The sequence below is a fragment of the Heliangelus exortis genome, chromosome 1 (assembly GCF_036169615.1).
Source record: "Heliangelus exortis chromosome 1, bHelExo1.hap1, whole genome shotgun sequence".
NCBI lineage: Eukaryota > Metazoa > Chordata > Aves > Apodiformes > Trochilidae > Heliangelus > Heliangelus exortis.
The window spans coordinates 127,380,448-127,398,462 of record NC_092422.1 but is presented as its reverse complement, the minus strand read 5'-3'; the positions used below and the strand labels follow the sequence as shown (position 1 = coordinate 127,398,462).

Here is an 18,015-nt window from a genome sequence, read left to right as displayed (position 1 = left end):
ACTATCGACTGTCAGAGTTATAAGTGCAGAGATGGAGAGACAGTTTGCAGCGTCTGCTAACATAGATGTATTTTCATTAAATGCATATAACACAATTATGCATTCATTCTCCTTTCAGTAGTGCAGGAACTAGGGAAAAAAAGGCTCCGTTCTTATGCCTTTCTATATACTTTTCTGCATGCAAATCTGTATAAATTTTTTCATCATCACTTTGAGATATGAAACAGTGAGAATGCACTAAATTGTATTTCACATTATACATAAAACCAGACATTACTATTAACTTTATATGCAGTATATTAGCACTTCTGTTATGTTACAACTCTTTGTCAAAAAATGTTGCTTTTCAGTGATTGAAAATAAATTTTTAGGCCTGGGTATACTTAATCCAGAAAACTAGAAATTTGCCTTTATTTGTAATGTAGTCATTATTAAATACTTTCCTGTTGTATTGCCTCTCTTGGGTTTGCTCTTTGAAATATTTATGAATATTTGTGAAATTCTTAATGAAGAAGCTTAGAAACTATTCTAGTGGGTTAGTAGGTGAATTCCCTTTGAGTTATCCTGCACATATATTACAGAAGAGCTTAGAAAAAATATTGTGACCTTAGAGGTGCTCCCGTATGAATTAATTTTTAAATCTACTTTTGTATCATTTCACAGACGAATTCAACCTCAATGATTTGACAAACTTTAATGAATAAAATGTTACTAAGTTCATTTTTCAACATCCATAATCCTGATTACTGCTCAGAATTCGTTTTAGTTATTGGTCAGGAGCGTTCAGCAACCTGCCATACAACTCTGAGATGTTAGTATACACCAGATATTAGTTTCATATATATTTTCTATTTGTAATATGTACTCCATTAATAATATCAATAAATTGTTGAGAGCCTTCAGGCTGAAAAGTGAAGTCTAAAAATGAAGGATAAATGATTTTTAGATGTTTTCTGAAAAAACCTCAAATACGTTTGATGCTGTAGCAAAATGCATTTTATATACTGCAGTGACATGACTGTACATGAGTGATCATGTTTTTGCAAAGTTAAAATGCACAGTGCTTCAAAGCTATTATCTGTTAATTCAGAAGGGCTTTTTAAAGAAGGATAACTATATTTTCAGAAATATTTTGGAGAGCTACCCAAATTCGATACACTTTCCGTAGATCTTATTCCCAAGGGTAGGTTCTTAGAATCTTGGTTAAAGAATTTTAAGGTTTTTATCAATAAAGTTTACTTTTTATTCTGAAAAACATGGGTGAGGTTGAATTAATCCTAAACTAACTTAATTCTGTTCCTTGACAAAACAAAATTAATTAAGGAATAAAGGAAATGCTGTGGACATAGTATATCTCATTTTAAGGAAAGCATTTGTGTACTTAAAAGTATTTGATGTGGTTCAATGTTATATGTTCAAAGGCAAAATTAACTGTGGGTTCAATTCACCCAGTATATATTAAAAAAAATAAATACATGAAACCTTAAGAAAGAGTAGAAGTTGTTCAGTTGGACCTTGTCTGTATTGATGGCCAGTATCTTATCATCTCAAACATATTAGCTTATATTTCCTTCAGAAATTGCAGCTATTTCTTCGTACTCCCTGGTAACTAGCTAATTTTTCTTTGCTATTTCTTGATGTGATTGTTTTTTGGGGGATTGGTTGTTGTATATTTGTTGTCCATTCTCCATTGAGTGCTAAGATCTTAATCTCTGTAAGTGAATGAGATTTTGCTGATTATAAATTTTCTACATTAATTTACCTTGCTTGTGGGAAAAAGGAAAGGAAAAAAAAATTTCTTTTTTCCTGATGTAATTTCTGTAATACACATACATTAGCAATGATGTTTAGAGACTTGCAGTCAGCATCCTCCGTGACTGAAGTATTAGTCGTTGGTAGTTTTATTGGCATTTTTATTGGTATTTTTATTTACTCCATAATTATTTGTGTGAATTGCTAGTTATGGTTGTTTGTTTTGGTTTTTTTTTAATACCTTCCTAAACAGCGGTAATGTCGTCAGCACTAATCTAGAAGATGGGTGTGGAAATATGTGACAAGAATTAGAATTTAAGTATCTATTTTTTATACCTAGGTAGACAAAAGTGATTTTTTTTTTTTATACTAATGTCTAGTTTGTGAGTAGGCTACAACAACCATCAACAGCATTCCATCATCCAAATGTGGTTGTGGCCAAACAATGTCAAACTTTTAGATGGGTTATCTATGTGTTTATGTTATGTACCTATCATCATGGTTTTGTGGTTTTCTTTTCTCCACAAATCTTAAGCCTTATTTTCATTGTACTTCTTGTCTCGTGAACTGTAATCTTTTCACAGGGATTTCCAGAAGTGGAATGCAAGGGGAACTTTGCCTCTAATTGTTATTTTAAATACTGCCCAGATTTCTTAATTTTTCTCTTCACTGAATTCTAGGCTTTTGGGGAGCATCTGATACCAATAAAATGCTGCTTTCCAGAAAAACAAACAAACAAAAAATTTGGACCTGAATCTTGTAATTCCTTGTTTTCCTTGGGAAAAGAAAAATAAAAGAAAGAAAGAAAGAAAGAAAAAAAAAAAAAAAAAAAAAAAAAAAAAAAAAAAAAAGAGGGGGGGGGGGGGACACAACAAAGAGTAAGTTTTATTTCACTTTCCATTTTACATCTTTCAGTTCTTATTTTTCCTCCTGACAGAATCCCCTGATTTTTCCTCCTGACAGATTTTTTTGCCTTCCTTTCTTTCTATAATGAGAATTCCTAGAAAGTCTTCAATTTTGTTTTAAGCCCTGTATGGTATAGCTTCACTTCTTTAAAAAATTCCTGCTTTCCATCTCCTTTCTCCTTAGCATTACTATTGTCTATACAATCTAGTTCTATAACTGCTGTCTTTCATTTAAGATTTGTAAACTCCCTGTCTGCAGTAAACACCTCATTTTTAAGCTCTCTCTTCGTGACTTTACTTATATTTTACTAGGGGGTTTCTGATGGTCTTTTCTTTTTCTGTTTTCTTTTTTCTTCTTTTTCTTTTCTCTTCCCTTCTCTCGCGCTCCCTTCCCTTCTCTTCTCTTTCCTTTCCTTTTCTGTTCTTTTTTCTTTTCTTCTTTTTTCTCCTTTCATTTCCTTTCCTTTCTCCTTGCCTTGCCCTTTTCCTTTTCCTTTCCTTATGCCATCTGCATTAGAAGTTTTTTATATAGCAGCTCAGTAAAAAATACCCTCGATCTTAGGATATCCTATTAGATCCTAGATCAAATATGCAAGTACTTAGTTAGTAGTCTTTTCAATTTCTTGGCATTTTCCTGCTAAGTAGACTTCCTAGAAGAAAACAGTAAAATTTATGTCTTCCCTTAGAAATGTGTAGAAATTCTATAAATTTATAGAATATATTTACAGTACAAATTACTTACTATCATCAGCAAGCTCCTGAACCAAATTTACCTTATAAATCAGAAATGCTGCCATAATTTTAGAAATAAAACTGTCTCTTCTGTAATCCACATCCACATAAATGTTGGTGGACAAGTATTTTGTCCATTAAAAGACAGTGACATAATTTCATACTAATAATATTTTTGTGCTGAGGAAATTAAGGCCTAAAATGGATGAGAAAGGGTTCTACTGTTCTTAATTGCAATTTACTAGATACTTACTAGAAAAATATGAATATTGTTTTGAATATCCTTTCAACATATTATTTTCCATGCAGGTACCTCTATATATCTTACAAAATACAAAATATGCCTCAGGAAAAAAAAATATCAGTCTGACATGTTAGTTAATACATACATTTAATACAAGTTAATACATAGTATTTACATAGTTAAAGAAAAGAGTTAGAAACCTATTAAACCTATGTTATAGGCAGAAAGCATGCAAAATAGACTAAGTCTTGAAAACTTCAGACATGCAAGAATAGAAGGTACCTAGGCAAAAAACCACCCAGAGACACTGGATGGTTTAGCAGTGGCACACTAGGGAATCTATATTCATTTTCTATGAATCTGAGGTTCTTTAATGACTTCCAAATGAGAACTCGCTTATGTCCTGGGATTATGCTGCAGGAAGATAAAGCTCATTATCTTAATATGGTTTAATATCCAGATTTTTCATCTGACATTGATGTTTTCTTTTAAATAATCAGTGATAAAAATTGCTGTGTTAGAAATTGATAAATCAATATAATAATCTTCATGATATTTTAAATAGTTTTAGTATACTGAACTTTACTCTGCCCTATATGTGAAAACATGTGACAGGCTTAGATAGGGTGCAGGCTTAGATAGTAAAGCCTACTTTTCTATGTATGCTAAATCTGTGGTACCAGTAGGTTATATTTTATCCACATGAGAGAAGATATTTGACTTCATTTTGAAGACTTCTGGCTTTTTTTCCACTTCTGTCACTAGCCTGTTGATTGATATTATGATTGTCATTTTGGATCCATGTACATAAATTTTCCTATCTGCAGAAATAATACTAATGATATAGATCATCCTTGCATAATGTTTATGTACGTGCTGATGAAAGAATGATAGCATAGGAAAGGGAAGGGGCCTTCTCCTCATTTGTGAACCAGATAAAGTATACAGAAGCTGACATGTCAAGAAAGGAGTAATGTTAAAGACAGATAAAATAAAGATCATAAAATAAAGATAACTGGTGACACTACAGGTCTAACTGATTCTTGCAGTGCTTTCTAAACTCAGTAACTGATTTTCAAGATGTATTGACAAGATGTATTGACAAACAAGATGTATTGACAAACAGTAGGAATGTAGTGTTACCTCAAGAAATGCTATTAAAAATTCAACAGTTTATAACTCTGAAAATAGGAAAAATGAGGTAGTACTTTGATTTATTTCTAATAAAGATATAAATCCTGTGTTTGGAAGTGAAGTTAATCAGCATAGATGTCACTGTTTATGTGCAGAGTTGTTTATTTTAACATTATCTGCTTGAGAAGGATTCTCTCAAAAATGAACATAAAATCATGAAGGTAGAAGTAAATTTCTGGGGTGAAATCCTGGTTCAATCAAAGCCAGATTTCAGTATGATACATGGTCTGGCTCATCAGTGTAATACCATTGATTTCCATGCCTCAGTGTTTTAGAAATTTGTCTAGTGTGATTAAGAAGAAGAAAAGCTGGACTAGGAAAGTACTTGTTTAGAATTTTGCATACATGTACATGAAAATTTAACAGATTCTGCAGGATAAGAACTTTTTTTCTATTTGTTAAACATACGAAAGATACTGCTTTTCTAACCCTTTGAAATTATTATAGAGATTCATATATACTTTTTTATGTATGAACTAACTATTGAACAGCACATACCTAATCTGTTTGAACAGACTACAGAATGCTAATTTATAAACTACAGCTTAATTCACTTTGAGGTTATGTATTTTTAAAATTACATAAATGCAGGTTTTAAAAGGCATTTAGAACTTTCATTAAATTTAGCAGGCCAGGGAGGAAAACAATCCATTTTCTCACGTAATTTTACCATCTGTGTTTTGAATTATGAAAATAGCTCAAGAACTATGCATAACAGATACACAGAGGAATTTCCTAAATTTTATGTGCTTAACTTTACAGCCTGATAGTATTTTAATAGAGTTTGGGTGTTCTTGGGGATAGTTGTTTGGCTTTTCTAAAAGAGAAAACAAGTAAAAAAAAAAAAAAGCCAAAAAAAAAAAAACGAATAACCATTCTGAGACATTGATTTACATGCCACAAGGATTTATGTCACATGATATGAATAAATAATAACAATTACAGATTTCCTTTGCTGTGGGATATTTCTGAAGTAGCTTGAAAAATATTTCTCAAGTCATTGCACAGAAAGACCCTGTAAATAAATGCTGGGATGCTACAGAGTTTTAGTATTGCGTGGCAAAGATGTGTCTGTAGATTTTTTCCACAAGATGTTTCTCTCCTTGTTTATTTTTCCTTCTGTTTTGTCTCTTTTTCACTTCTGACTTTTCCACACTTGTGTTCCCCAATCCTTTATTTTAATATGAACAATTCTTGTTTCTGCTCCTCCAACTTCTTGCTCCAACATAAGTTTCTTCTCCCATCTATTAATAGGCTTCCTTTCCAGTCACCATTGAGTATTGTGTTTAGATCCACGCATCCTTGTCTGATTGCCCTTTTCCTCTCTCTCTATTTCCCTGTTGTATCCAGCTATTCCTTGCCAGTATTTCTCAGATTCATCATCTCCTAGTTTAAATCTCCTCAAAAATTGGCCTTATTTAGCATACTGTTTAGGCAGATCTTGAGTCCAGACTCTTAATATATTTATTCTCTGTATCCTTTCTCATCATCATCTGTATTTTCACTTCTTTTAATTGTGTAAAATCTGAGGGCCCATCTAGTGCTCTTAATCTGTGTTTTTTATTTATTCAGTTCCCCATTTCCAATTCACAATTGCTTCTTCCCCACGTTTTTTCTCTGCTGTGTCAGACTATTTGTCAAGTCACTCCAGTCTCTTCTGTCAGCTATGTGAGGGTATTGCTTCCCAAGTTAGCCTTAGTTTCTCTCACCTTAGCTCCAAAATAGTCTAATTTTTCTCTCAGGTTTTAATTCAAAGCCTCTGCCTCTTCTCTCAGTTTTCTTTCTGTGGGAACATTGGTTCTTATCCTCTCCATCACTCCTGTAGGTAGGCTTCATCTGCCACAGAGGGAATGAAACAAGCAATTTCTTAAGTTCCCTGACCTAGCATGATCTTCAACATTATTTTTAGGAATGGTCTTGCTGAGCTCCATGTAGCATCATGGCAAAGCATGTTTCCATGCTGACTGATATTTTAAGCAATATAGCCAGAGAAAATCAAGAACGTCTCCTCTAATCACGTAAGAACTTCAACTTGTATATACTTGATGTAAATTTGGAAAGATCCTACAAGCAAGGCTGTGTTATTTGGTGGACCTCAAGTCCCTTTGCCGAGGGCAACGTAACTATTTCACATATTTTCTTAGAAGTTACTGACCTTTCAAAAAACTTAAGCCAAAGGCAGATACTGAGTATGTATTATTGAATTTTAATAACCAGTGGTGCTAAAAGTCCTGTTTGTAGTTCGGGAAATCTTATATTTTACAGGAACAGATTTGGAGCATTATGTTTACTATGCTGTTTATTTGAAACACTTATCTATCTGAATTCTTTCATGTGGCTGAGACATTTCAGAGCTCAGTGTATTCAAGTATGTAATTGACAGCATAATCTCATTAGAACAGCATCACTGTTTGATAAACAAAGATAATACTGTTTCTATAAAATTTTAAGATTAGCCTCTAGTCCTACCAACTTGAAGTCAAGAGGATTTACAGACAAAATTAATCATTTGCTTACAGAAAAAAAAAAAAAAATTAATCATGAGTATGCTTTATCTTCAAATCTCTATATGAAAAGGAGATATACCTTCAGACATTGTGTAGGATTTTGAATAAATCTTCCCAATACAGTAAATGTATTTTTGGTTTTAAGTAAACAATTAAATTTTTTAAATATATATTTTTATCCCATTTCAGTATTGCCATAAGTTACGGTATTAAAAAGTAACTCGTATGGGACTGTAGCATTTACCTTTTTCACAGACCTGCTGAACCTAGCTTCTTTTCAGAGCTTAAGTTCATGTAAACGCTTTGCTGCTAAGGATTCGTTCTGGTCACTTTCATTAAAATGTTGAAGTTTTTTCTCTATGACTTCTTATGCTGTATCTGCTCTTAAGTAATACAATATGGTAGGGACTTTGACATAAATTATACCTCCAGACACACAACGTTAGGTGGATCGATAAATGCCCTATGACGTCTACTATACATCATAAAATTTCTATCATAACCTGTTTAACAAAGCTTTTCTTCTTGGACACCAAGAATTTGATTCAAAGCATTTTACATATTGCATTACTTATCAAAACAGAGGATATGTAAACCTTGACATTTGTTAAAAGGCCCAGGCTTTAACCAAAAAAGACCAGAACAAATCAATAGCAGAAAACAGATTAAACAACAGAAAAGTGACTGCTTAGAAATAGAAGCATGTTAACTTAACCCAAAACAAGCTTTCATCACATACTCAAAAGAAATGGTTATTTGATATATACAGGCTCTTGAAAAGCTCTCAGACTACACTGGATCTTCATATAGTCAAATATTACAATTAAATGGACGTACAGTAAATAACTGTTACAGCCTGTTTTCCAAAGCATAGTTTTGGATAGGAGAAATTAAATTGCTTTTCTTGGCTAAGATTTTATTCCCATATGTGGGTATTATTATAACTATCTATCATGTTAAATTATACTTAGTACACGTGCTAGGTTCTGTTTAATTCTAGTACCAGTAATGGTAGAAGATATTATTGTTATTAATATGGTTGTCAAAAATATCAGTACTTTACAGAGTAACACCAGTGTAATAATTCTAATTTATATTTAGTAAAGATATTTCTGTTTAGTAAAGATATTTCATTGATATGAAACAATTTGTTGTTGCCTTTAGGTAAAGCCCTTTACAAATATACTCATGGAACATAACACGAAGAGAAAGTGTTAAGTTGATGCTTACAGTTATTCATGAATCACAGCTACACATGTGCATACCATGTGTATTTGAACGATATGCCTTACATATTTTTTTATATTTATAGCAAAATATTACTTTAAATGTCACCTTTTATTTTACCAGTCAAAAAGTTCTGATAATAGCACTTTTATTCACTCCTATATGCTAATACACAAGCCACTCACCTGCAAGACAGTTTAGGGAAAAATTGAGATACTTCAAATCCAAGCTTGGTATAAAACTGTTTACATCATTAGTAACACTGTAAGAGAAAGCTGTAGGCTCTCTAAAAAAAACCTTCTGAGAGATAAATGGAGACTTTCAAATAAAGTACACCCTGAAGAATAGTTAAAGGATCTCATGGTGTTTTTTAATATTTTCATAATAACTGCATATCTGACCTTGCAACGCTTCAGGTTTATCCTTGGCAGAGCATTTAAAATAAAAAGAATAGGTTTTAATTTGCTGTTAATCGTTCTTTGGTGAAACTTTCATTTATTTTTCTGTACATTGAAGTAAATATCCTCTTCACTTTCTATTATTTTTCTCCTTTTCTTAAAATAAAAAAATTTCATAAACCAATGAAATTACACAATAAAATAACAATTGAAATTGACAACAAAATAACCGATTTTTAGTCTTCATTCATATGTAATACTTTTACGTCTGCAAGACTCTACCTAGATACTTCATACAAAGTACAAAGCTGCTCTTACTTCACCCCAAAACTCCTCATACCTTGATTTTCATTGAAATAGAAAATGGCATGAAATAAAAAGAAGCATAGCAATTTTTGGTCGTATGTATCATAAATCAGTTAAGTCCACCTATATTTTCACTTTTCTTTCTGTTCGTTCTTTCATTAAACTCTAAACAAAAGAACCACAATAGTAATATACCTCATATTTTACTAATACCTTTAAGTGTAAATGAGGTGTTTCTTTCCTTATGACACAGTTTTCAATCATAATTAACATTTCAGCCACTAGCAATCTGTGGGTCTAATGACTGAGAATTGGATATAATATGAATAGAAGTAAGCAAATTTCAATACATTTATACTCTGGTCCGATTTCTATCTGTGTCTGAGACTGCTTCTTAAGGATTGGACATCTGTGCCAGTTCTATCACTAATCACTCCAGTTAGTCCAATAACTGGAAAAGCCATGCTGATAGTAATACCCATCTCTTAGTACTATTAGCAGATATCAAGAGTGCTTTATCAAAAGAGGAAGCCTAATTATGCTGATTTCAAAGATGGGGAGATGGGAGGGATTTGCAGTCCTTTACAAAAAACCTATCTTGTGGATACTTAATTCAAAATTGGCTGATTGTTCCCTACAATGGCTTTATTTCATTTGCCTCAAAGTGCTGAGGGCTGTGTGAAGAATGGAAATAAAGAATACAGTCATCTGTGCTTTGATTCAGTTTGCCTCAGTCACTGCTGCATAGTAAAGTTTAAAGCTGACCCTAGGAGCACTTCAGACTAGATAAGAGATGTGCCTGTCAGACTTTGGGACAGACTTTGATTTGTTAAACATCCATTCAAGGGAGCAGAGAGTTTACATCTTTAGAGTACCTAGGATTTTAGGAAAATACCTTCAGGCTGAGGAAGTTACCCTGCTCAGTTACTGAGGGTTTACAAATCCTGAGCAATGATTCTCACAGACATCTAAAACATTGTTTTGTCAGGCAGCTTATATGCACTCAAGATTAATAAGTTTTTACATTTTACTCACAAAATATTTCACTATGCTAAACATATGCATAAGTCAGTTATAATTAAAAACAAAGAAAGGAAATTTGTGGGCTTTTGACTCTGAAGTTAGACAAGCACAATTCATGCTATGACCAATATGGCTGTTATTCTGCCAAAATAAAAGAGAATATCAATAATTCATGAAGACTTCTGATGAGTTTCTTGTGGCAAATTAAAACAAGTCTTTGGAGATTTTTTAATGGAATAATAATATACCTTCCATAGTAGTGGAAGGACAATATAACATTTCCAATGAATTATAAATAGGAAGCCAGAAACCTGCATTTGGAGATTTCTGAAGTTCATTGTGAAAATATTATTTAGCACTACAGACAGGTTCATAAACAAATGAGGCTGTCAGTTCAGAAATAACACAGATTTGATTCTTAGGATGTGGCTGACTTCCTCTCTTGCTGTGTTGCCTCTATCGCTTTTTGAATAATTCTCACATTTAATGTTGTGGTTTTGTTGTGTCATTAGTGTTTATTTTGTTTTTTAAATAACATAATAAAAAACAATAATTGCTTGATCAAAATACAGAATAAATAACTGGTGTTTCTATTTTACCTGAATCATTGTTACAGCGTTGAAGAAGAGTACATAGGAAACAGTCTCAAGCATAAGTTGGCCCCAAATTTCTTTTCAAGTCAAAACATGCAACAGCCATTTCCTTTTTCTTTTTTTTTTTTTTTTTTTTTTTTTTGTCAAAGAACGCAGACTTAGTTCTTTTTGTTCTTTAAAACTTTGCAACTTCAGAAAACACCTATTTAAATTTCAGAAGGGATGTAAATTTTAAAATATGTGTTCCATGTTAGATATATTTTGAAGTTTTACTAATTATCTAATTAACACTTAATTTACTAATTTAAGGGTTTCAGCCTTCAGTGAATACATTATGGTTCCCAGTCAAAAGAATTCATGGAAAGATTACAGCTTGATTAAATAACGTTATTCTTTGCGCTTTAACAAAAACCTTTCTAAACAAGAGATATCTGCTACCATTTGAGGTGTAACATGAAAGGATACAAAGACAAGGAAACTGAGAATCCTGTAAAAACAAGACATTAGTATTTTAAACCTTTATCATGTTGACCTAGATTAAGTTACATATTTTAAGAAAAAAAATAGAATTATTCCAGCTACAGAGATACAAGCAAATGAATGGAGATCATGTTAAAAATACTTCAAGGCTCTTGATTGCAAAAAGAGAGAATTATTTACTGAGCTATGTTTGCAATAATTTAAAACTTTGTAAAAGAAGGAACTGTAGTCTGGGAAACACTCACTCCTGACATTTAGGTCTCAAAGATTACGGAAGAGCATCCATGGGAAAGCAAGGAGGTTCTTACTGTTTGAAATTTATAGCCATGTTAAAATTATTAATAGGCAGAATTATAATCAGTCATATGACTTAAGCTTTTTTTTTTAATTTTGGGGGACTATATATTGTTATAAAGCTAATTTTCCTACTTAAAAGTACTAAAAAGTTAAAATATCAAAAATCCTTTAAAGATACGTAGTTAGTAATCTTTTTCTTTCATAAATGCCAAAAGGAGTTCATAAATTTTTTATCTGATGAGCTTAATAGCATGCTATTTTTATATTTTTTAAACATACTTAATAATTGTATCTTAATAATTAATATTATTGTATCTTAATAATTATATATTAATAAAATATTGATAATATATAATAATGTGGTAATACAGAATGTAATATAGTATAATACAATTTAATATATAACATATATTCATATATTTACTCTATAGAAGCTGTTTTACTGTGAACATCATATCATTCTCTTGCAAAGCTTGAATTGTCTTGCTTTCTTCCTTATAAATGTCTAAGAAAGATATTTCCACCTGTAAAGTGTTGGTTTGTGAAAAATTAAGATTCTGCTTTTAGTTAGGTCTGCTGCTTGTTTTATTTAAACAATTGTTGCAAGTATTTTGTAGAAACTACTAAGTTACACAAGCATCTTTGTGCGTGCCAATGAAAGTGATTATTTCATGTATTTCTGTGTGCTTAAATTTGCTGGGGCACCATTCAGCATCAACATTTAAGTATTCCAGGGCTTTGAAAAAAACAAATTGTTCTTTTATTTATACTAATATAGTAGAACAATGACTTGTTAGTTCGATATCTGTTCTGAATAAGTTCTCCATGAAAGACATTGCTAGTTTCTATGTTAAAAGCATTGCATAGCTTTATATGTGTTTAAAATAAGGCTCAAAAGGGAAAGATAGTGGCACTTTTAGAAAAAGAAGTATTTTTTGTAATAATTTTTTGTCTATTTCAATAAGGATTTTGTTTTTTTAAAAAGTACTACCTTGTAAAAATGCTTGTATTACTTTTAAAACAGTGAGCCATTAATAATTACAATAATTAGAAAATTTTTGTGCTATCAAATTATGTATATCTTAAAAGTAATATGATGCAGATAAATTTAACGAGTTGGGATTTTTTTCTCATTAATTTCACGTGTCTGTTTATTGTTTAGAAAAGAATATATCTGCTCCAGAAAAATCGCGGTTTGGTCCCTCTCATAGAGAACGGATATCATTTCGAGACCATCCAGTGCAGCTCAGCGGAGGATGGGGAGCAGGCAAAAAAAGGCAAACACTTAAAAATATTACCTGAATATTGGAGATAATTGGACTAGTTGATTTAATCAAATATAGAGAGGATATGGTGAGCTGTTTCTTTTTAAGCCTGTGAATATGAATTTTTGGATTCTTATTTGTTAACAATATAAACAGTTTCAGTTAACTACATTTGACTTATTCTATCATACATGGTTACAGTAGTTTGGATTTATAATTTTTTTCATTAAAATATTTTATATCTGTCAGTAAATTTTCATAGTTTGTGTTTTCAAATGCTTAAACATTCCTGTGGTATAGAATGCAGAACTGAATAATTCTATAAGGATTATTTTACGGTGAACAAGTTTAGGCTTGCTTATAAGAACTGTCTGAGACTTGCCAATGTAATAATGGGTCATGCTCATGTGATGTATGTCACAAATCAAAACACAGAATTATAATTTTCTCACAAATAAAATACATGCTTGCAAACCGAATTGTGAGCTATAACAGCCAACAATGTTATTCTTAGGGAAGTCTGTGTAGAATAGAAGCAACACAAGTTCACAAATGATGGGGATGCACTTAGTTTTTTTTTTTTAATAATATGGTAAGTCCCCTAGAATTTTCATCCTAAATTATGGTCATAACATTATAAAGCAACATATTACAGTTTTACACTTTAAAGGACTTCTAAAAATTTCCTGAAGATTAAAGAAAAAAATTGATTTACTGAGTTCTCACTTTGGTCGGGGTTAATCTAGCATTACATCTACATGCCAGAGGTACCCCAACTTTATTTGCTCAGGTAGCCAGACTCCTTCAGACCCATGTGTGAAAGCTTTGTGGTGCAAGGTGATCTAGTGAAAGACAAGAAATGTGGTTTCAGCTACTCATGGATATCTAGCTCATTACTTCTAGTGAATGCTTTATGCATCAACACACAGAACAGAAAATATTCCTTGATCTCAAAGCCTAACATTATTTTAATATTTCCTACTTTGAGGGTCAAAGTTGCTAACTCGACCTACAGAAGCCTGTCTTTGGGATTTCCTCATCTGTTTTTGTCCAACATTGCGAAGCCTCAACCCACTACAGACTGAGAGTGAGATGGGGTGGATAATGGGGATTGAAACTTCACTCAGTAAAGAACGTAAATTATTATGTTGTGGCTCTTTTTAAAATGTACTTAAGCTCCACATGACATTATTTTGCAAGGTGCTTTTTAGGCTACCTTATACATATGACTATGGATTTAAAGCAGTTATCTCCATTTTTGTGGGTGCTCACAGTCTCTTTCAGACTAAATGATGGCTGATCTCATGGAAACCCCTCAGTCTTGCACGTTTGAATCAACATGCTGGGTTTGGTGTCAGTTTACTTTTCCAAAGGCAGTGCCACCTACTTCAGAAAAAGATTTCTTAACTTTTCTGAGGAATGATGATCAATGAAGGCCACTTGACCTCAGTATAGAAATGCTGTAGTTACTACCAGGGTATAAAGTGTTATTAGGTGTGTAAGTTATCTTGTTAGTTTCCGAAGGTACATAGCGAGTATACTGTAGTAACTGGGTTTCCAGATCTGCTATATAGTGATTTTTAAATGTCACCAACAAAGACTAGAATTTTTGTGTCTTCATGCGTATCATCAAGGATATAGTTTTTGTAGGAAAAAACTTTATTAGTTCAAAATGCTTTCCCCTATACATGGCAGTGTGGTCAGAAAATAAACACACCGCTGTTACACATACTAACTGGAGATAAAAATGAAAATTCGAGCAGTTTAACTCTTCGTGCAAATTTTTCTATTTGTCTAGAGCATCCGTAGTGTACTGCACATCACTACAGCTGTAAATAACAGAAATTTGTGTTTCAGATTTCATAAATCTTTCTATATCTCTGACATTCATATCTGTGGTGTAGAAGTCATCATACATGATCTCTTCTGCTTTCTAGGTGTTTCTGAATGAGAAATACCTCCAAGCCTAAATAACATGTTCTGGAAACATTACTAAAGGCATTTTATTTTACGAAGCGAAAAACAATAGCTTTTTGACATACTATTTATGAAATTACAACCTGGAATAACAATACTTGGAGTCACAATATGTGCTGACTTTCCTTTTCAGGCTCCTGATGTGCTTAGTCTGCTATTCCAATAGTTAGTATTGTCATGCATAGGTTAAGTAGGATACACAACAAAAATGAAGTTACAAAGTATACCAAAATATGTTGCTGTTTTCATTACATAACATAGTGATATGTAATAGGATAATGTTATCCAACACAGGATCTTTTAAGAATTGCAGTGTTGAAAGTAAGAGTCTGGTCAATTATGGATAAACATGTGAGGTGCTCAAGCTAAAGGGAAGACTTCTGTTGCTTTCAGGAACGAGGTGAAGCAACCTCAAAACTGGGCAAACGGCTACGGTTCCTGGTCACATCTTGCAGTGTGTAAGGTTAGAGGTGACGTGAATGCTACACGTATTTATGACATGATTTTTTTCAAGCCCTATTGTGCACAGCAGAAAGCTGCTTCACGCTTTCTTTGTGTTATTCTCAGGTGGGTTTTTTTTCCTTCTCCCTCTTTTCTTTTTAGTTTTCTTCTGCTTTTTTTTTCTTCTTCATTTCTTTCTCCCCTCCAGCCCTACCTCCAGATACATCAGTTCCCATTTAGGACAACAACATATTCATAAAAGTAATTTTCTCTGGCAATCAGTTCTGATGTCAGAGTGACTGTGAGTCACAGTGATGGCACGGCAAAACCTGCACCACAAATCCCTGAAAATGTGTGTTTCCAGATGTACTACTGCCTGTGTGGTGCTCCAGATCTCTTTGTGGCTCACTACCATCATCTCCTCACTACTTTTGTCTGTTTCCTGTAAGTCCTTTAACATGAAAGAGGAGGGACTTTATGTGAGTAAGGTCTTTTAAAAATCTTTTTTTTTTTTTTTTTTTTTTTTTTTTGATATATGAAGCTATGAAGCTCTACTCTTGGATATGTAGAAAAGCATTACCGCAAATTTGAGAATGAAACAAGAAAGGTTCATTTATGCATTGATCCACTTACGGGTGTCATTCACCAAATTGAACTAAAAAGCTTTTTGTGAACTGCCCTGAGCAGATCCTTGGAATGTCTTTTTTGGAGCAGCTTATCTGAACTACCTGTGGAGTAGTTCTTTAAACCCTAGTTCTTTAAACCCTTCCGTCATTTGAACAGTAGCACTAGGAGCATCATTACCTCCTGCAGCAGAAAAAAGTCCTCCCCAAATTGCAGTTTCTCAAGGAGAAAGAGGCTCTAATGTTACTCAGATAACCCAGTCCCAAATGACAAAACACTGTGACCTTGAGGAAATGTTTCATCATGAATGAAAGGCAGATTTTGCTACTTTTATGTTAAGACACTCAAACAGTAACCATGCTGACTCCAAAGACTATTGCTCAAATAGATTTCTTGTTTCAACAAATCTCTAAGTAGAAGGAAGCTAACTATCTGTAGGATAAACTTTTATGTGGTGCAGGGTGAGTTGCTGTTGCATTTTGACTTAGTTAATATAATTAACTATAAAAAATCCTATTATTCAAACATGAATTCATTAAAGGATTGTCTACTCTATGTAATGTTCAGATTTTTCAAAAACATGCCACAAGTGGCATCCAAATCTTGCCCCAGAGACATGGGTGCAAAATTGCCCCTTTGTTTTCCACTACTACTGTTGCACGCACTGTGAGGAATATACTGGATCAATATCCCTATGATTTTAGTGTCATATCTTAATAGCAATGTACATTTATGGAACTACAGTCTTCCCTTCCTGAAGATACTCCTGTTAGCATTAATGGAACCCAGGCTAATACTCTGAGACACTGCAATATCTTAATATGCTTTTCTGTAATGAGAAAAACATGTATGAAAAGTAGCTATGACCACATTGCCCCAAAAAGACAGAAAAGGAACTCAACCATGTTACAAAAGATTGAGTAGCCTGGTACCACAAGCTGTTTGTACTTAGCTGTACTAGCTGGGAAAAAAAAAAAAAATACAAAAAAAAACCCCTGATGCCACCAAGCTGTTGTTTTGTTTATTTCTTTTTACAGTCATGAGTGAAAAACACTAATTTAATTCTTTAAAGAAGTTGTGAAAAGTATAGGAGCTTTGAATAGTAATCTGTGGAAAGCAGATGTATTACAGTCACTTCTGATTTAATCGTTGCATAAAGTCTTAGAGAATGGAAATCTTAGCCCACAGTGATCTACTGCAGCACTTTTAAGAACTTGTGTTATATATATATGAAAGTGGGATGCCAATGGGTCATGGATGTAGCTGTGATTAGGTAGGATTGGGATAACTCCTTCAGAAAAGCAGAGTAATGTGCATAGTGTACAGAAAGAGACATAGTTATGGCCTGCAAGTAACAATGCAGATCAGACTAAAGCAGTTGGTGGGTCTTGTGAAGAAACTGCTCCCCTGGTTTTCAAGGTAGGTGGTGGAGTGGAAAGAGCAAGCCACGTGTCCCCGGATCCATCCTCAAGGCACTTCCTGCAATCCAAGTCGTACTATGGGTTTATTAGTAGTAAAATCCTTACTAGGTAGATGTTAATGAAGGTCCATGATTTCCTGTACATTAGGACTGGGTTTTCAAGGAGAATTTTAGTAAGAAGCATTGTGTGATTGTCCAAGACTGGCTGACCATGAATGACATTATGAGCTCCACTGTTACTTGCAGAAGATAAATTGTTCTTCATGAGTACAGATGGACTTCCTCCACTATTTTGGTGATATAAATGCTGACACAACAGGGTAGCACATATCTAGCTACTAAGGACTAGCATTTGATCCTCTCCTGGGCCTCATTGACAGATAGATTTGTTTGGAATTAGCAATCTTTTTTCAGTTTCTTAGTTGATTGGTTGCTCTTATAAAGATGGGGAGATAGTGAGGGTGGAGGTGGGGAGGGAAAGCTGCGTCAAACACTAAAGAACTCTAAATACTCAGGTAGATGCAAAATTACTTGGGTCTGAAGTGCAGTTGGTAGCTCTTTAGCAACAAGTATTTTACATTGGTAATGTAAATCACACAGCATGATTTAAAAATATTTGTTGATGGCTGA

General features: G+C 33.1%; 1 protein-coding gene across 3 annotated transcripts in view; it reads left to right on the top strand.

Moving 5' to 3' along the window:
- LRRIQ1 (leucine rich repeats and IQ motif containing 1) overlaps positions 1 to 13,402 on the top strand; it is a 108,441-nt gene extending 95,039 nt beyond the window's left edge. For all 3 annotated transcript variants that reach the window (XM_071765889.1, XM_071765868.1, XM_071765878.1), the window contains one exon: positions 12,821 to 13,402. In XM_071765889.1, coding sequence (XP_071621990.1) covers positions 12,821 to 12,960 — 140 coding nt within the window. In that variant the 3' untranslated portion in view covers positions 12,961 to 13,402. The remainder of the gene's footprint in view (positions 1 to 12,820) is intronic.
- The last annotated feature ends 4,613 nt before the right edge of the window (positions 13,403 to 18,015 follow it).